Genomic DNA, 21,295 nt, shown 5'->3' on the forward strand with positions numbered 1-21,295 from the left:
CGCGATTGCTCGGGGTATCTGCCATTGTTGCCTTATCGGCTATCAGCAGAGCGCCGATACGAGCTCAGTGGGTTGTTTGTTTGTTCAGCCGGCTAGGGGGCGCGGTCAAAGAGGGGCCTGCTGCGGTGGCCAGTGATACGGGGGGGGGGGGGGGGAGGGGGAGAGAGTAGAGATGAGATAACGGAAGGAGGCGGGCCATCAGTAGTCCTGTGATCCTCGGAAGGTCCAGTCCTCAGGAGTCTTCTGGAGGTGAGCTGCCTCCAAGGGGCAGGTGCTGAAGACGGTCCGCACCCGAGTCAGAAGGCCAGAGGTCAGCTCCAAGCGACCCCCCGGCCGTGCAACGTCACAACGTCCACAGTGACGCGAGTACATACGTGTAAACGTGAACGGACCACGCACCCGCGAGATATTTACGTCCTACCATCCGTCTGCCGCTCCCACGGTGTAAGGTAACGTAACAAATAATGTCAACTAATAACAATCTCAGCGGCATGGTTAAACAACGTATTATGTATTGAAGTGGAATATTTGAATGTTAAAATATTAATGAAATTTTAATAACAGAGTTAATTTGCTTTTAGCTCTAAAATGAGTACATTTCGCCCGTCTATCACACTTGCGTAGCGTAGGGCAAGTCGAGTCAATGACGTCATATCGGAGCTCAATGGAGAAGCGTAGCGAAAAAAAAGAAAAAAAAAAGAAGGTAACACTAGAGCCAGTAAAGTAGAGTCAGACAACTATAAAACTTTTTGTACATTTTTTTTTTTACTCCCGTGTGAACCTCCATGGCGTAAATACAGATGGAAACAACATTGTTCGATGGCATGTTTGCATCATACCATACTCATGGTACTTACGCACTTGAAGGTTTGAGATATCCCCTCCCCGGTCTGGAATCGAACCCGGGCCCCGTGACAGACCGAGCCCGGAACGCTAACCATTAGACCAAGTGGGCGGACAAGATTATTGTTAGAGCTTCCAGTTGAGTGTGTTCTTCATGTATTCCTTCAGCAGATAACTCTGATGGCTGGTCCAAGGTTCTTTTGGCCTGGGTCAATAATTTACAGAGAAAAGGAGTGTAGTCAGATTAAGTGTAACGCCGTCCAAAGAATGGACGGCCTCTGCCCGTAGACATTACTAATCAGCTTTGTGAGGTTGGGACAGAAAGTTCAAGTTGACCAAAGAATTCTAGTCAGGAGGAGGGGTTCGAACCATCGCCCGCAACTGTGACGTCAGAGGCTCACGTGGACCAATCAGGGACATCGCAATTGTGGAATGTGCCATTTACACAGAACAATGACATTGAAACGTTCAGGAGTAATTTCCCGCCAACATAAAAAATGTCCTGGGACGTGGCCACTCATGTATGGAATGTGACAGCAGCACAGCTTTACTAAACCAGAGAGCGATTGTTGAGACTCCGTTAGAATAAAATGATGAAATTCTTAAAGCACATGTTATATACCATAACCATTCAAAGTTGTTTCATGTGAACGTCAATGCTTGTTTCTAGCTTGACCAGATTCTTGATCTCCTTGTATGCTAAGCAATGCCCTTTTGCAACAAGACCAATAAGAGTTTGGTTATTGTGCATCATCCAAGACTCATTCGGTATCAACTTACACACAATGGTACCAATACCAATAACACACAAGAAGAGTCAAACTCTGCATGACCTTCAACCTGGTTAATTTAGGCTGCCTCCTTGTTTATATGAAGAGCTGATTCCTTTAAGCGAAACTAAATACAGAGACCTGCTGGATTTGATAAATTTCTCTAAAGATGAAACAAAATTGTAATTGTTAGCTTTACCACTCAGTACTTGAACAGGTGTTGATTACACAGTTTTAAATAGCCAAATGTCAAATTTGTAACGTGCATTGCTTGAGTTTACTGTCAGACCATTATCTAACTTGCTACTATTAAATTTGTTTCTCGAACAACAGTCTTAGCTATGTATTATTATTTACTCATTTATTTCACTACTGGTTAGATTTGTTACTTGTTCCAATATATGTATAGGTAGGGTAAGAATGGGCTACTTCGGATCACTTTTTTGACATAATAAAGTTATTTAAAGAATGATTGAGTAATTACATTATATTATATATATTAGAGAATTTTGTATTCTACAATATTGATAATAAATACAAATAGCAAAAAACCCATAGGAAATGAGATATTTACAAAAAAAAGCGCAAAAAACCGATTTTTTGTGACCTTTGACCTTGAAATTTAATAGTTGCGTACACCCTACCATATGTAGGTTTTGAGACAACTTTTAGGGTGTCAATATACAAGTATTTACAGACTTACAGCTGGGTATCTTGAATTCCGAGATTCTTACCTAATTTAAGCTTAAATGACTGGACTAAAGTATGTTAGCCTTGCTGCCAATGCTTTCTCAACACCAGATGACAGACCGGATTTACGACCTACACTGGAAATATATGGGTCTTCGAAGCAGATGTTCTTCTTTGAAGTGAAGATAAAGGCACACCAAACACCTTTGCAGCTTTTATGGCAGAATATTTTCCTTCTATGACACTCTTTATTGTGTCATCCATAACAACTGCTGAGTTGGAGCCATGAGATGTTTTCCTTCCATAGTTCCTTCGCATCTATAAAAAAAACTAATAGAAACTATTCACTTTAGTTTAGGAATATTAAAATGTATTTGAAATTATTCGAAGAATTCAGTTGAAACACGTGTTAGCTAAAGTAAAACCAAAATAATCGAGCTATTATTATAAAAAGGCCAGACTTTTTCCAACTCCACCTCCCTCCCTCCTACTTGCACCATGTCATACACTTCCCAAACCACCCTCATGCTTCAACAATTCGGCTTTTCAAACTGAACCAGATTAATTTTAACCATTTACATAAATGTTTTGGTTGGCAATACAGAGTGCTCGAATGAAAGCAGTGACGTCATGCAATGGAGAGCCTTATCTGCTCTCGTAATTTAAGCAAGAAACGATATTTACTCTGCAGAATATTTAAAAACGTTCGATAAGTTGGGATAACCCATTTTATGGCAAGGGAAATCAGTAATATATTGTTATCTAATTCATACGCATATAGGCTAAATAATTTTAAAGGAACACACGATTACAGATAAACTAAACTTATATTGACTAAATTATTTTTAATGCACTCAATATTTTATTTATTATTTATTTTACTTAATTATCATCGTTTTATCTACATAATTTTGTATATATCCTAGATTTTTTTTGTAACCATACACTGGACTAGCATACAAGAGGACCCCAATTAAAGGCCCGCCTACAATTACAATGTCCTAAATTATGTCCGACGGACATTAATCGTGGCACCCTCAGCAACCACCCACCACTCCTAGCAAGGGCAGAAAACGGCAGGATGACATTGTATATATATATATATATATATATATATATATATATATATATATATATGTGTAATTTTTATTGTATATATGATGACAATGTCTATTGCACTATGTGTTGGAATGACAATAAAGGATTATGATTACGATTATGAAACAGTTCTACAGGCGAGCAGCTACCATAATAGTTTTAAAATTCACTCGTGACTAAATGTAGTTTCAAAGTGGTTTCAATTTCCTGTCATGAAGATATTTTTGTTTATTATTTAATTTAAAAAAAATAATTTATTATTCGCTTACTGTTCAGGCATCTTAAAAAACCCCAGCCCTTCCAGCTACGTCACACGCTTTTAGGAAATGAATGTATGAGGGAATGGCATACCTACTTAACTTTTCTCGTTCCTCCTCTTAGTGTGTGACGTAATACAGTGACGTTATGATTGTGTACAAACAAACGTAGGCTTTAAATTATTTTTGAGATAGAAAATAAATCATTTTATTGAATGGAAATTAAAACTATTTGCTCATAAGGTGCTATAATATACTGCTCTAGTGCATGATTTCCATCAATTTTAAAGAGTTATGACTACGAGTACTGTAGTAATGTGGATGTGAGAACAGCTGTCGTATCTTGTTCAATTTTGTTATTTTCTCCCTCGCTAAAAATATTGTCTGGAAAACAAGTCACATACAAGAATTATTATCATCTGAAAAGCTGTTATTACGTTGGATGAATGTGAGGAGTTGTGAATATATTGGTGTTTTTAAAATCATTGTTACTATTAGTTGTGTGTTAGTGCTTCAAAACATCTATAAAGTATTATAAAAACACGACTATTCGTTCAAATAAAGGTATTAATAATGAGTAGACTGCAATCGGAAAGACATTTTCTTAGGTACAATTCAATCAATTATGGAGCAACAAGTTCACAAGATGTAAGTAGACCTTATTGTAACTAAGCACTGATAACTGAGCACTAAGCACTGGAGTGAGTGCTAGCTCATGTTGTACTGAGTGAAAAATGTATTGAAAAATTTGGCTTTATGGCGTGTGTTAAATATAATTTTTTCCTTTCATTTTTTAAAATTTCTGTGTAAGATTCTTAGCATTAATTCCAAATAAATTTTGACTAAGTATATATATATATAATGGGGTGTTAACTTTACAAGTTTACTTATGATAGAAGCAAAATAGCCACTGCTAATAATATCAGTAGGCATTGCTCTCTAATGTTGAAGACCAGCATAGTTGTGTAATTTATGTAAAGGGGGAGTATAGCAGTAGTCGATCTGCGCGAATGAAAGAAATGGTGGTAGAGTCTAAAAGATAGAAGGCAGACAGGCATGTTAAGGAGGTTGGTTAAGAAGTATTAGGTAATAAGTGGGGTGGTAGGATGGTAAAAGCTAGTACAAAGGAGGGAAGCATACATGTAACTTAGATCCCAACTGTGTTGTGTTCTCGCAACTCAAAATATTTTTCGATTACCCTAAATTAATTTTTTGCAACCATGAAATTCATTCTCATTGGTTGCCTTTTGTTACGCTTCCATGCATTGTAAAAGTGGCAAACGGGTAGTGGAACGTAAATATCTTGCAATTCCATGATCTGTTTTTTCTTTGTTTCCGTATAATTGTGGAACATTCCAAAGAGAAAAGCCAGCAACAGCAGGATTTAGTAATGATAATAATAATAATAATTAAAAAAAAATGGTTATACACATCTACACATGTAGACAGCAACATAAATCCAAAAAAGTTATAGAAATTATTTTTGCCTATTTTATGCCTGCTGTATAATCACAAACTATCAACCTTTCATATTCATACTTCATGTCTTTCACACCTTATTTTTAAACTTTTTTTAGAAGCTGTCTTATTTTAGCTAAGAAATTCTGCCAATATTTTTTTTTTTTTTTTTTTTTTTTTTTTTTTTAAATTATTCTGTGATAAAAGCAAACATGAGTTAAGCTTTCGCATCCTTCACGGTTGCTGAGTTATGGGAATGAAACTTTCAGGCCAGCGACGAGGAAATCACGCCTCTTCTCGACGACATGGATGGCTTCAAGGCAGGCGCCAGCACCCAGGTTCTCGTCCCACCCGGCGACGAACCTGCGAGAAGACTTCCCCAGTACATCGCCACGTTCGCAGGTGAGCACTTGCAGGTCGAACATCGTGATGTGGTTTGTCAGTTTGACAGTGTCGTCGACAAAACTACCTACAACGCAGTACCTGTACATATAGTTGAACCTTTTTTTAAGTCTGCTGCCTTCAACTTGGATCTCCAGATAATCCAAACTGATTTAAGTAGAAGAGGAAAAAACATTTTTTGTAATAGACAAAATTGGACAAACCATTGCTGAAAGGGGTTGACAAATGGGAAGAAATTAAAAATATATACATAAATATATATATATTATAAAATTCGTAACTTGTACACCATTAAATACATTCCTTTTTATTTTTAAACCTTAAAATATAATCTACAATTTTTGTCCGAAATTATTTTCATATGAACAACCATTTCTGCAACGGATGGAAAAACAGGGGTAGAAAGACAAAAAATTCATAACTCTCTTAGTAGGCACACTATCTATTCCGTTCCAATTGTTTGTAATTCTTATCATGTTTATCTAATACTTTTGCTTAAAGGTACAAGAAACATTTTAATTACATCTTAAAAACTTTTTTTTTGTGTGAAAAAATTAGAGGTATAGTATAAGTATAAGCCTGACTGTATACATTTCTAGCAGCTTAGTCACAGATAAATTTGGGCATTCCATTAAATTATTTGCTGTGCTTAAACGGAAACAAATTTTTAAAATTAAACACTAGATCATTGCTTCGCCCTTAAACTTTTGAAACCAAGAGGGCATCATTTGGTTTTGCATTATTAACTCTGATGAGTGTTTAGTATGTTTGTGTACTCAGGCACAATCTGTAAAGACATTAATTTTAGTTTTAAAAGGCATGCCGCTATTCCTTACAAAACCTAATCAGTGCAAGACATTTCTTCAACATCAGTAGAAAGGTTTATTATTTAAATACAATTTTTCCACCATAGCCATTGCAAGAACACAACTGTGGAGTCTAGTGACTTGTCCTTTCACAAAAGGCTGCATCATTGGTTTTTAAAGGATACTCACAACAGAAGTTGTTTTATAATGCCAGTTTTTTTTTTTTTTTTTTTTTCATTTTAAATTTTTTAGTGCTACTCTGTGTGTATATTTTTAAACGTTAATACTCTAAAGTCAGGTAAAACCATTGTTTTTATAATGATTTATCAGGACGTGGGAAATGTGTTAAAATAGAGACTATTATTTTTTATGCCATAATTTTGGACTACATTTAACTGGAAGGTTTTCAAAATCACTTAAAACTTTCTGGTGTAGTTTGCCCTTTCCACAGTTAGAAGTTGGTGCAACTACTGCTCAAATAACAGTAACAACCTTAAAATTAACAACTAATTAAGCCTGTGTGAATGCTAGTTTTTTGATGTGAAGCAAATTCAAATTTAATGTTTAAAATAAAATAATTTCAAAGTTGAATTGAATTGAGAACATTGTTCGCGGTTAAGCTGTATTACACTCTTTTTATAAAATAATGATTGAAGTAAAAATGTATAAAGGTTTAAAATTTTTAATGTTTGAACTGATAAAGTGATTAACCAGTTGGTCCCTAAATACAACACAATTTTAATAATAATAATAATAAAATAACCCTGCATAATAATATTATTGAGCATTCACAAAAGCAAATAGAATGCCACCTTTTGATTTCTTTAAGTACGTAACCTAATTTATTCATGCAAAACACATACGACACAAAACAAAACAAATAGTTTCATAAGCAAATGTTAGGCTTCCGATGTTTTAAAGTTTTGCAACAAACGCGAAGATTCACATCAGATGCGTAGCTTTGTAAGAGCAAACAAAGCTTCAAAATAAAATGATTAGCGAATGTCCTGGTGAAGACACATGGCTAGGGACCGGAAAAATTTGCGGGTTCAGTGACCTGCAGGATGAACCCCATAGTTATACGTACACTCAGTCAAATGCCACCCACTCATTGGCTGCTGTCTTGTGAGACGTCCCAACGTAGCAGCCTGTGATTCGTATAAAGCTTTGTTCGGGTGTTTTCTCATTGGCCCAGAGTGATACAGATGAGTTGTGAGCCAATAGCAGAGGCAGCACCGAGGTATAACTATTTGTATTTTAGCCTATTGCGAAATGAATTCGTGAATTTTTCCGGTCTCAACACATGGTATATTAAAGAGAGATTTGACTGGTGGAAGCTTGGCGCAGGCCTAGAACCAGTGTCGCGTGAGGGACGGTTTGTGACGCTTGCTCCAGTGACGCTGGGCGCCTTCTCGCTCGGCAACGTCCTGGCGTGGACGTCCCCCACCGGCTCGAAGCTGGCCCAGTGGGACACGAACAAGGACCCCTCGCTGCTGACCCCCTCCGAGTGGGCGTGGGTCGGCTCGCTGGTGAACATCGGCGCGGCCTTGTCGGCCGTCCTCGTGGGGCTGCTGATCGACCGGCTCGGGCGCCGGTACACCATGCTCAGCTTCGTGCTGCCGTTCGTCGCCGGCTGGTTCATGATCGCCTGGGCAGGCCAGGTCGGTTCGCTCACTTGTTTTCATTTTATTATTGTAAAACACCTCATGTGTAAATACTTGCAAAATTCGTGGTTTCGATGGCCTTCAGGATAGACTGCACATACCCCTGTACACTCGGTCAAATAACGCAAGTTCATTGGCTGCCGACTTGTAAGTCGTCTCAGCTGGTTTGTCTGTGATTCGATCCTTCTTTGGTTGAGGGTTTATAACTGGTTGAGATTCGTCCAGATGAACAGTAAGCCAATAGCAAAATTATCTAAGAGGTATATGTGTTTGAATTCTAGCCTATCACCGAATGAATCCGCGAATTTTGCAGGTCTCTACTCATGTGTAATCCCAGGCCTGGTGGTTTAGCATGTCTCATCCTTATATAGCAGTGTGAAACTTAATGGGCATTCACTCTCTTTCCCCAGTGCACGATATCTGCTATTATGGCTGTCTTTTTTGTCCAGTGTCCTCTGTGTCCAGATGTAACCAAAGAGCATAAAAGTTTTATGTTCAGCTCTTTCCATTTCTTTTTTTGCTCGTTTAGTACATCAGCACAACAGCCACACGCATAGACTCAGTGCTATCTACATTTAGTTTCCTGTCGCAATAGTGAAGCATGATATGGCTTCGAATCGTAATTTTGAATTTGATTGTTTGATAGTTATTGGCGAAGAACTAATATCGGTGGTCGGGGAATTTTTTTTTTCAAACCTGGGGGAAAAGTCAGGGAAATTTTTTATCAATGGTTTGCTAGCCACCATGATGTTGGTGATGGAGAAAAGTATAATTTTTCAGAAAAAAGGTGGTGGTATATTTTTCTAGAAAATTTTCCATATGGAAAATTTTCTCTCAGAAAATCATCCCACTAACTGCCCCTAGTAACACGTGCCAAAACTGGTGTTTGGCAGACGGTGGCGTTGTACTACGTGGGGCGCGTCATCACGGGCATGATGGGCGGGGCGTTCAGCCTCACGGCGCCCGTGTACATCAGCGAGGTGGCGCAGAAGGAGGTCCGGGGCACCCTGGGCGCCTGCTTCCAGCTCATGGTCGTCGCCGGCATCATGTTCGTGTACGTGCTCGGTGGCATCGACGGAGGTTAGTGCGCTCGGCGGGCGTCCCGCCGGGAGCGGCGGCCGCGCAAGTTCCCGGTAGCCCAGTCAAGCTCTGTTATAGCTCTCACTGGCCAACTTGACAGACATTCAAGAGCCATTAAAGCTCTCAGTGGTCAATTTAAGAGCCATACAGGTACTCACTCATCAGCCCATCTAAATGTCATTAAAGCTCTCATTGGACATTTTAAGAGCCATGCGAGTCTCATTGGCAGGGGTGGCTCCAGGAAGGATTTTTCAGGGGGGAGGGTGGGAGCCCTTCTCATGCAAAGAAAAGGCGCAGTTGCAAAACATGGTGCAAAAAATACAAATTGGATGTTGGACTTTGAATATTTACAAAATTTCATACATTCAAATACTGAACCTTATTATTTTCATGAAAGAAAAGTTTGACACATGAATAATAAAAAAAATATCCAAATTGTGTGCTCGGGAGAGGCTGTTCCCCTCTCCCCCCCTCCTTTCTAAGAGTTGCACCTGGTGTCCACTCCTCTTCAAAGCCTGGAGCTCTCGTATTTGTAATACTCTCTCATTTACTGGCCATTCAGTGGGCATTCGACCACTGTTGTATTTATACAACTTTCATATTCTATTGTATTTATACAAGGTAAACAATTTTATGAGCCATTAACCTTATAGGTTAAAGCTTATTAGCTTGACTGACTACTTGAATTGGTGATTTTGCTGTATGTAACAAACACTAAAGTAATTGTTTGATCCTTTTTTTTTTTTCTATCATTTTCTTCTTTTTTGTTTCAGTGAGTGTGTTCGCGCTGACCCTGACGTGCAGTGTTGTCCCACTAGTCTTCGGAGTAATGTTCGTGTTCACGCCCGAGACGCCGCTGTTCTACGTGCAGAAGGGCCGCACAGACAAGGCCCGGGAGTCCCTCCAGTGGTTCCGGGGCAGGGAATACAACGTGGATGCAGAGTTGCAGGTGGGTTGGACCTTGGCTTTGGTGCATTCCCTCTTGTCCAGCCGGGTCGCTGCCTCGAACTTCCCAGGGTTTAGTAGGATTGTACCATTTCAATTGTGCTCTTTTTCGAAACATCTGATAATAGCTCTATTGCTAGGGGATGGAAAATTCAGTTTCTCTTATTTCCAAAACTAACATCTATTATTTCATAAATCAGCATAAAAATTATTGTGAAATTAGCAATTGTAATGCAAAATATTATAAAGTTACTATTGTAAACTAAATATTCATATATGCATGAACAAATACCTAAAAATATCTCTGGATTTTTTTTTGTACAAGAAGCTATTTTTTTGGTGTATTTCTAGATAAACAAACATAGTAATATTTAAATGCTTATTTTAATTAAAAAATTAGTACGTGGTGCAATGTGCTAGCAAAAATTAAGTTGCATGTTTAATTCATAAAGTAATATACAAATCAACTGGATTAATTGGGTGGGGATTCTAGTTTGAAGTTATTTTGAATACCTGTAACTTGGCTGCATCACAGAGAGACAGCACTATCACGAATCATTAGGGACAAGATTATATGGTGAATTGCGATAAAACCAAAATAACACAGCAAAGCATATCATACACTATGTTACACCGAAATGTAAGTTAATACACTATTCAGCACTGAAATGTAAATAAAAACATAAAATCAATCACCAATTTGACAAAACTTACTCAAATTTTAAAAATTGAATCTGAATCTTTTATCATGGTAAATTCATTGAATGTACGTAATTTATTTTGCTCATATTTCATACCTAAGTGGAGTGTAAAAAAATTAAAATTATATAGTTTAATTTTGCATCGCTTACATTAGCGACATGTTTTTACATTAATGATAGTACATGTTTGAAACACACAAAACTTTGCCGATTTCTTTTTTTGAGTAGTTCTGTTCTAGACATGCTTATTACTAATAATGTTACTGTATTAGTGCTACAGGTGTCAATCAAAATGAGAATGTATTTGTGAAATAAGTATTAAGAAATTTATTCATTTTATATTTGTAGAATAATATGCCCCACCCCTCCCCCCCCCCCTTTTTTTTAACAAATAAATACAATAACACCGAAATCTCCTGTTTTAAAAATGAAACTGTCCTAAAAATAAAACCATAAAATCTTGTTCCTAGGAATCATGCTGGTCATGAAAACTAGTGTAGAGAAAAACTACCAGAAAATTGCCACACGGTTCACGTGTAACATTTGGTCGAACTGATCTGGTCACTGTTGTGGTTTATTTCACTATCCCGTTAAAGCAAAGTGTAAAAGAGAGCAGCCTGTTAGTTTTCATCTTATTAGCCAACCATGCACCTTTTGTCTGTGTGATGAGAAGTTGGTGGATGTTTTGTGTGTATTAACTGATGTGCCGTTAAGTTTTTAGTGACAGATACAAATTAAAATAGTTTCATTATACATGCACATGAGTCCTAGACAAACTACAAAGTAAGAATATAATGTGAGTCAGTTCACTGAAAGTCTACAAGATACGTTTTGTACAACAATAATTTTTGTAAACCTTCAAAAAAATAAGTGGCATTTTGTAAATGATATTTTTACAAACTAATTTAGCAGAAAAATAGCATTTATTTAGAATATTACCAAAAAAAAATAGTATCTATAGCAAGATGCTAATTTATGCAATGCTGTTCCTATCTGTTGGTACATTTTTTGCTGATGTTTGTTGTCTCAAAACAGTATAATTATAATCTAAAAGAAGTAAAAAAAAAACAACAGAAAAAGGAACATTGATATACACATGCACCATGAGCATGTATTGTTAAGAAACTGTGTTCAACATTTACAATGACAACAACAAAATACTCTACTGTAAATAAAATAAACAATGTTAGTTAAACTGTACAGAAGTTTCTCAAGAGATTATAAAATAGAGTTACCCACTAGACAGGAAAATATTTTTTGATGGATTATATTGCATTTTTTTTTTGGGTCAAATGCAAAATTATTTAAAAGTGATTTGTTGAGGTCAAACTTTTATTTTATTTTAATGTGTACTGTAATATTTTAGTTAGATTGAACAAAGGGGTACAGAATTTCATAAGTAATTTAATACTTTATTTAAATCACTGCAATAACTTATATAAAAAAAAAAGATACTGTTAGAACTTGAGTGAAGAATTATTTGCTGGTTTTGATTTGATCGGGAATGAGGTTAGCTTATATTTGGACCAATATGGTAACTAATATTTGCTCCCACTTGGTCAATAACCAAGTGGTTCTTAGGTATGATGGGGTCTTGAAGGTAGAGTCAGACCATTCATCCTCTCATCAAGGTGATTGGGGTTTGGATCCCGGCGAGGTGGATCGCCAGTGGGAGAGGTGGCTGACGTTTCCCCGAGCTGTTGGTTCTTCTCAGGGCACTCCCGGTGTACCCCTCATGCCGATTCATTCCGTTGCTGCTCCACTCAAGTTGCTTAAACCCTCAACGTCTTTGATGGCCTCATTGTCGATTAGATGTCAGGTGCTACAGTTCGTTAGATTTTTTTTTTCTACAAAAGTCCTAAAAGTCACGAAAAAGTAAGGTCACCAGTTTTTTTTAGTGACTTGCATAAACGAAATAACTAGAAGCCCAACCACTATAGTACCTACACAATGTCAAAATGAGCAATACAATTGTAGGGCAAAATCTCAACTTTAAAAGGTTACACACTTTTTTTAGAAGTAAATATCCCTACTGCAAATAGCTACTGGTATAAATAGAGGCAATAATGTTGCACAATATAATTTTCTTAACTCTTTGATCAGCTATTTACAGACGCTCCACAAGTTACCGCCAAACGCAAAAAAGTTATTTAAAAATATCTTTAAAAATCACGTCGACTTACCTTCAATGTACTTATTCATTCATTCTCTGAGACTAGGATGATCAATTTTTTCGATCGGAATATTAGCCTCCATGAATACTTGCGTCGTAGATAAAACAAATTCACGTTTATCATGTTTTGTCTTTTTAACACCAACTACCTGTGCTAATGAAACTTGTCGTTTGATGCCAGTAGATGACGATGCGGTTAACCTATTCTTATTTTTTTTTGTGCATGACACTATTCTTAATGTGTTTGAGACACGTGTATTTTCTTTCCCACTCTGGTCACAAAAGTCATACAAATTTTCCGTAATAAGCTGCAATGGTGCTGGAACTCACAAAACTTTATTTTCCAGCAGTGTTTTGCTTGCTCACATTTTGTTTTATTTTTTTTTATGTCTTAACTTTATTTCATAGTCATACTATGTGAAAATTATCTGTGAAAATATTTTAGCTTTCTAAGTTCTAATTTTAAAATTAGTACATTCCTACAAAATGTATAGTATTTTTTTATCATTACATTGCTAATGTTTAATAGGTTTAAATATAGACTAAAATATCACTTTTTTTTCCTTCAACAGGAAATGGAAACCTCTCTGGAAGTCTCTAGACAAAAAAAATTGTCTTGGAAAGAGGCATTCTCGACGACGGCGGCCAAAAGGGCTCTGCTTATTTCTATTGGTCTAATGGTTTTGCAACAACTTAGTGGCGTTAATGCTGTTATATTTTATACTTCCGATATATTCAAGGTACGTGATTGAAACACTGCTGTGTACATGTTCGTACTGTTTAAAAACTTTATATTGATAGAAGTTCTTGCCAAATAACCTAAACTATGTTAAATTTAGAACATTTATAAATAGCTACATTACTAAGTGAATTTCTGTGTATAGTATGAATAATACTATTTACAAGTATTTAAACTTTAATTTGTGTGAGTCACTAGAACCTTTTCCAAATGTCACGTTTTATTATTAAGAATTACATAAAATTTTTTGTTTACATTTTAACTTAAACTTTTTACTGCGGCAAAGTATACTTATGGAATTTACTCAACTTTAATTTAAACTTTCTTTATGGCATCATTGCACTTATAATTTTTGTCAGGTGTACAATTGATGGCCTCATTCATTTACCTGTATTCACCTGATTTTATGATGGGGCTTTGCTGTGACTGATGAGCTCTGAAAAAGGGTTTGAAGTACAATAATTAATAAAATCTTAAATTTACAAGCAAATTCATCAACATTACTATCAATATCTATAAAAAATTCATCCTCCATATGTTTGTGCTTGCAAAACTTGAAAAGTAGTCGATCGATTGACTTGAATTTTTGATACAACGTTGCATTTTAATACGTGATTCTGTTTATACTAAAAAATTCCCCAAAAAAAAAAATCAGAATTTTTCTAGGAAGTCTGTCATTTTCAAAGTAAGAAGCATGAATTTTGATATGACTGTGTTCTGTTAGAAATAAACATGAATGGGTCTGAGTGTGTTAGGAAAATAAAAAAAATGTATGTACAGTTTTTAATAGAATATTTATACGTTTTATTGACATTTTGCTAATATGTATGTATTTTAGAACCAAATTATCTCTGGAAGGTATACAGAGAAAAGAGATTGGACTCTTCACGGAATGATTATATTCTTCTTGGAATGTGTGCGCAAAAAAAAACTTTTACTGCTATCTTTTGGTCAAAAAGCGGCATTTAACAACATATGTGAGTGTTCAGCTTGAAACCAAACCAACAGTTGACATATTTTTAGGACAATGACTCGAGGTCAGTAACTGCACTGTGCCTACAAATCCAGAAACAGGAAAACTCACCTTCCTATTCAATTTTTGATTTATCGTGAACTCAAAAGAAGAATTAGTATTTAGTAGGCAAGGTTTTCCAAAGCATTAAAAACAAATTATCAGAATCATGCATGGTTAAGTGGAAGAGCCATTCTAGTGGCTAAAAATGTGGATGTATATGATAAGAATAACATCATTCTAAACAAAATCGCAGGGGAAAAAGTGACATACAAATCCATTGACTCCATGATAAACCAAAGTGAAGTACTGAATTATCCAACCGAATTTTTTAATTTACTCGATGTTACCTAATTTAAATGTATTTCATTCTAAGATGTGGTTATTGTAGAGTTAATGCTTATATTATTTTAATTATTTTACAGCAAAGATTTTTCCTATTTGTTTATTTTTTTAGTTTTAAGACCTTATTTAATGTATAACTTTGCAAAATTTATTTTTTTCTAAACCATACCTGTCTAGGCTTTTTCTGTACATTCAGGTCTCCGTAATGAAAAAATCTAACTGACAAAACCAACCCCAACGACTTGTCACATCATTCTCTTAAATTGTTTGTATATTTTCATTATTCATGCACAATGCGACCTTTCCCATCCCCTCAGTCCGCCAGTCTACAGCTCAGATTACTCTGCAATCCACCACCATTTGAGCTGCTCTTGTTTAGAAATTTTTTTAGGGTGGATTCGGGTTGTTACGTTCCTGCGCTGCCGGTGTTTTCAGTTTGTTCAGAGTTTACCTTTACCGTGTTCTTCATTTCCATTTAGTGTTTTCCTGATTTCTAGTTCGGTTTCATTTCTCAGTGTCGCATTTGGTATTCACGTAAACTATATGGAGATTCGACAATCCAGCAGGGCCTTGGTCCCGGATGTTCCAGTGTTAACCCATTTGCATCTACAAGCGTACTAGTACGCAGCTGTTTTTCTGGCCGATAACACCATAGGCGTACTGGTACGCAAAATGGCTAATCTGCCCGAAAAACTTGAAAAAATACCTTTAGAATGAAAATAACCCCTCAGAGTAGCTAGTATTGTTATAACAAAGGTATATTATCGTGAAACTTAAACAATTTTTAAAATTTTATTTAAAGAATAAAAATACAATGAAAATATAAAATAACTTTAATAATAGTAATATATAAAAAAGTTTATGGATTCCATGGTATGTGTAACATTAAAGTGAGTGGATGCAAATGGGTTAAAGACCTTTCGCTGTACTCAAAATGTGCATGACTATGTATTCGGGCAGTTTGACCTGCCGTGCCTGATGGGCTGATGGTTCCAGGCGGCCGGGAGCGCGATGGAGCCGACGGTGGCAGCCATGATCATGGGCGGGATCCAGGTGGTCGCGACGTTCGCCTCGACGCAGATCGTGGACCGGGCGGGCAGGCGGGTCCTGCTGCTCGCGTCGGGTGGCGTCATGGGCGTCTGCTCCGTGGTCCTGGGGGTGTTCTTCCACGTCAAGGACAGCGCGTCGGGCATCGGGTGGCTGCCGCTCGCGAGCGTGTGCGTCTTCATCGCCCTGTTCTCCGTGGGGTACGGCCCCATCCCGTGGCTCATGCAGGGCGAGCTGTTCCCCCCCGAGATCAAGGGCCCGGCCAGCTCCATCTCCTGCATGCTCAACTGGCTGCTGTCCTTCTTCGTCACCAGGTTCTTCTCGCAGCTGGTGGCGGCCGTGGGGCAGGACGTCACCTTCTGGATCTTCGGGGGGATCACCATCGCGGGGACGGCGTTCGTGTTCTTCGTCGTGCCCGAGACCAAAGGCAAGACGCTGGACGAGATTCAGGTGGAGCTGGGGGGAGGGCGCGGCGGCCCTGAAAACGGAGATGTTCCGCAACGTGATAAATATTGATGCATATTGCATCGGGAGAGTATTTATGATCAGACTTGTTAATTTTATTGTAGAACATTGTTTTTTAATGCTAAGCATAATCATAAAGACAGTATACTGTTTTTGTTACAGATTTTTGAAAACATTTTTATGGTGATTGTTACCAAATATTTTTGATAAAAACTAAATGTGTACAGTATTATCAAGAGTGTACTCTAGTTTTTGTGTGTTATCATAAGAGAACTTCACACATGCTAAATCAGGGTTGTCATAGGCATTTACTGGAATTGTTTTAGTTACAAATGAAGAGTTTCCGTTAATGTTTTAAAAAAATATTAATTTTTAATTGTTTTGGCTTTTTGTTTATTTTACTAAGGTATACATTATATTTTTAATTATATAAATAAATAAATGGGTACTTAAGCCTTGCATTGTAAATGTTTGTTATGTAGCTAAACAATATTTACAGTATTGTGGGTTCTTCCTTTAAGTTTGAATTATAACTTTCACTATCAGTCAGATAGTTCAACTTATATTGGTACTTAGTTCTAATTGCATTTTTACTACAAGTTGTTTTTATTAACTTTTAATATTGCAGTAATGTCATGTGCACATTGCAAATAAATTTCAGAATGTTTAATTGCTTTAATGGTTATGTTATTAAATATATTAAAAAATTATGTATACTATATTTGTCTTTTTGTTTAGATGTAATAAAGTTTTTTTTTTTTAATATATATAATTTTCCTGATGCCAAGTGCAAATGGCAGCTATAACGAATTGTAAATAGCTCACTTATGTATATTAGTAATTTATTTATAGAACGAGAAACCAAAACTACAAAGTGTAAAATTGAGGAAGGTGTAATTTTGAGATAAAGTATGACATATTTGTTGCATTCAAAATTATCGACAGTTTTTCCTGTTATGAGTGGAAATACATTTGTTTAGTATGATTACGATTAATATATATCAATGTAAGATTTTTGTATTTTTATGTGACTTGGGTCAGTTATTATTCTTTTATTTTCACAAATACATATGTATATCATACTCATTTCGGATGATTTTGATGTGTGGTTGTTCAACAAGGAACTGTATGAAACTGTATAAGATGTTTTAAATTGACTTTAAATCCAGCCCTTTATGTTTACACATTTCTGCTTATTACAGAATTTTTTCATAATAGTACTTTGAAAAGTGTAAATAATGTGTTTCACAGTAGCATTTCTGGCTACCACAACAAAACCCCATCACTATTTTTTTTTACATTTTAAATGTTTGTCATCATAGCATTTAGCTCACGTATACACTAAGCAAAATTGTAAACTGACATTTTAGTTAGTAAAATAAATTATTTAAATGCCAGTCAAAAAAAATTTTGGTTAAAATATTGAAAAATCACATCAGAAAGAAATTTCTTGACTTATTTAAAGATTTTTACTGCAAGTTTTGTTTGATTTGGTAATTTTTTTTCTTTAACATTTTGATAACTAAATTTTAATGTGTTTCTTTAATATCCTCTTATTTATTTTTTTTTTTTTTTACCAGGTCCTATTATACTCTTCGCTCATGTTAAACTAAAGTAAAAATCTACAAACTGCAAACTTGTAAAGTAACAGATGTAGGCCATAGCAAGCTGGAGATAAAGTTTATTTTATTGTTTTTTTTTATTGCTTATATGTGTACAGGTTGGGGAAAAAGAATTTTCTAAGATATGCAACTGTAAATCATTATTTGATATGCCTTAAACATATGCATCATATTTTAGTAATACAGGAGGTGTAAAATTAGTTATTAGTATTGTAAGTATGTAATGCATCTTTTGTAATTTGAGCAGTTGTGATTTTGAAATATTGTCACCAGGTTTTATAGCAGTGTAAATTTTCTGTAACATTTAGGTGCTCAGTTTTTCAGGTTTGGATGCAATTAATGATGTGATAATGATATTTTACCATTTTCAGGGGCTTTTATTGATTGTTCGTTTCTCAGTGTGATAAAAACTTCAGTACATTGTACCATAAACAACCATTTGTAAACATTTAACCTTTATATTGTATTGAATTCTTAAGACTGTAAGAACCAACATTTCCCAAGTTTTACTGTGATATGAAATGTTTTTAACTTGTTTTCATAGCTTTTCTATTGTTTGTTGAATAAATATATATATATAAAAAAAGGAAACACATTAAGGCTTAAAGGCTTGTTCATTGATATTATGGATGAGCTCATCAGAGCCAAGTATGTAGTGTGGAACCGATTATAACTGTGTAGGGCCCATTGTCTTAAGCATGTGTGCATAATCGTACAGCATAAAACACTTATTTTTATTTATATCTACATACCTATTTACTTTAAATTGGGGATGGGCCAATCAGATCTTTAGTATTTGAAATAACTGATCTTACAGGGAGAAAAACTGGACAGTCAAACACTAGCAGTGGTTTAGTTGATGATGACTACATTATTTATCTCTTCAGTAGCTATCAAATAAGTTTTTCTATCTGCCACTGGAAATTTTTATTTAGTACTTCAGGAAACATTTTTTTTAACACAAAAAAAATTATTTATTTCCAAAACATGTAAATATTTTTATTTCAATCAAAATAAAAATTAAATATGTTGAATGTTTGTTCCAAACAGAAATTCTGTGTTTTTGCACATGTATTGTTTTATTCTTTACTCATAAGCATCTAGGTATATTAGGATTTTTGGCTCTCTTTTAAGAATAGAATTTTAGATTTGGATTTTAGGAAAAGTATATTCAACCCATCGCTACTTTTAATTAACCCTTCATCTAACTTCAAGAATAATTACTGCTCTGGTTCACTTACCAACATCAGCCCTTCCATTGTGTAATTATTTAATTGTAAATACACTGCATGAATTTTTGGTGTTAAGTAATACCCTGACTTTACGAGATAGGCAGGATCCAGCAATAACAGATCAAGTCAGATTCGTGTAAGATAGGATACAATTTTGCATATAAATACATACTTATACAAATTATATTAAGTTGTGACCATAAATTAAAGAAAATAATTAGAAAAAATGTGTAATAAAATATTAGGTACTAAAACAATTTATACCGTATTGGTCCGAATATAAGGCGACCATTTTTACATAAACGAGAGATGCAAAAATTGGAAGTCGCCTTATTTTCGCACCCAAGACGTCAGAACCGCAAACATTAGTTCCAAGCTGAAAGCTACAGTAGAAACATTGTTTAACAAAACGTTCACGATTTTTTATATTAACTAAAACTTTGTTACCTCACACGGTAAAAACAATAAATCCACCTAATATTGCAGTAATTTACAATTGTTTGAAGTTGAAAATTAAAATATTTGTTCTTGAGTAAAAACGTGAATGTTGAAGCATCTCAAAATGGCAACCTTTTATTTCACAATTCATATTTGTACTTTGTGTACAATCGCGTGTTAACATTTACGGTAATTTATCTTCAGATTTTTAACTGAAATATTTGTACTAAAATATCACAGTTATTTTCAGAACGATTGTTTACGTTTACAAACATTTCGGATGTAATGTATGGAAATTCACGGCTGCCAACTGTCTTTCCACAATATTTCTTTGTTGTAAAACGAACATTGCCGAACACGCTCGAAGACGCCATATTAACAGGAATTTGGTACGTTGCTTCAAAAGCTATTTTAATAATCCACTCTTTATTTATGTAAAAACCTTTCATAATTATAATAGATTATTCTTTCAAATTCATAGAACAGACTCTCTCTGTCAGAGAGTAATATGGACAAATATACGCGGTCACGTAACCGAAGTTATTCATGGCCGTATGCTTCATCATGTCAGCTAGCCACTTGTTTTGTTCCGGCAAGATGCATTATTTGTTTGCTTTTTTTACGTTAAACACACTACTAAATAGTAATACACCTTGTTCTGTGGTAATACGTAGCTTAAGTCAAACGGAAAGTTAAATGCTGTATTTTAAGAGTGATTAATAGCCATTGTAAAAATTTTAAATTCGTAGATACAGTAAACTGTGAAAAATCAACAATCACACATGGGTGGAACGGCGGGGAACGAGCTCTAGACAAATAAACAGCTCTGAAGATGACAATTATGCAGCTTCATTAGAGTAAACACGAAAAAATTTCTAGTGTAATATTTAAAAGTGTAAATATTTTCTAATTGTTTTCTTTTGACTTTTAGGGTAGGCCATTCAAACTTATTTTAAATAAGTAAAGTGATAAATATAAATTAATTGTTATACATAAATGCAAAAACGATTTATCAACACAAAATGTATGTCTAATGAATTTTCACATTAATTTCTACCAAAAATTATTTTTACATTTGTTTGGCCTCCTGAAACTGCAGGTCGCCTTATATTCGGGGTCGCCTTATATTCGGGCCAATACGGTATTATGAATTCGACCAACGTTATTTTAATGTAGAAGGCTTCATTCATTAAATCTAACAAAGTCGTCGATAAATCAAAGATTTTTTCTCAAGCAATATTTATGTTGTAGCACACTAACAGTAGTGTGGAGGGAGTGGAGAATAAGAGTTGTGAGACGTTAAAACAAAAGACTAATGAATTAGCGAGAAGATTTAAAAATTGCGTGATTCCAGATTTGCTTAAGACGGGGTACCGTAAGTCGAGGTATTACTGTATTGTTGGTGTGTGCAGGAATTGTTTGTTTGTTATACTTACAATCCACATTTTTTTTAATACTTCAAAAAAATAAACTTAATAAATTTAATGTTCACTATCAAAGCCTAAATC

At 35.4% G+C, this 21,295-nt stretch overlaps 1 protein-coding gene across 2 annotated transcripts; it reads left to right on the top strand.

The window, feature by feature from the left end:
- The first annotated feature begins 230 nt into the window (after window positions 1-230).
- On the top strand, window positions 231-18,858 carry LOC134534169 (facilitated trehalose transporter Tret1-like). Of its 2 annotated transcripts, none has more exons than XM_063372307.1 (7): window positions 231-449; window positions 5,386-5,518; window positions 7,720-7,985; window positions 8,882-9,068; window positions 9,842-10,017; window positions 13,460-13,627; window positions 15,980-18,858. In XM_063372307.1, the coding sequence occupies exons 2-7, from the start codon at window positions 5,422-5,424 to the stop codon at window positions 16,544-16,546; spliced, it is 1,461 nt and encodes a 486-aa protein (XP_063228377.1). In that variant the 5' UTR covers window positions 231-449; window positions 5,386-5,421; the 3' UTR covers window positions 16,547-18,858. The 2 variants fall into 2 exon arrangements, with proteins under 2 accessions (XP_063228377.1, XP_063228376.1); XM_063372306.1 differs by lacking the exon at window positions 231-449 and adding an exon at window positions 3,788-4,306.
- The last annotated feature ends 2,437 nt before the right edge of the window (window positions 18,859-21,295 follow it).

Source organism: Bacillus rossius, chromosome 7, assembly GCF_032445375.1.
Source record: "Bacillus rossius redtenbacheri isolate Brsri chromosome 7, Brsri_v3, whole genome shotgun sequence".
Taxonomy (NCBI): Eukaryota; Metazoa; Arthropoda; class Insecta; order Phasmatodea; family Bacillidae; genus Bacillus; species Bacillus rossius.

Coding starts and splice junctions, on each gene's coding strand:
- LOC134534169 (XM_063372306.1), top strand. CDS start 4,232: ATGAGTAGACTGCAATCGGAAAGACATTTTCTTAGGTACAATTCAATC. Junction 5,519..7,719: donor GTACATCGCCACGTTCGCAG/GTGAGCACTTGC, acceptor CGCTTGCTCCAG/TGACGCTGGGCGCCTTCTCG. Junction 13,628..15,979: donor ATACTTCCGATATATTCAAG/GTACGTGATTGA, acceptor TGATGGTTCCAG/GCGGCCGGGAGCGCGATGGA.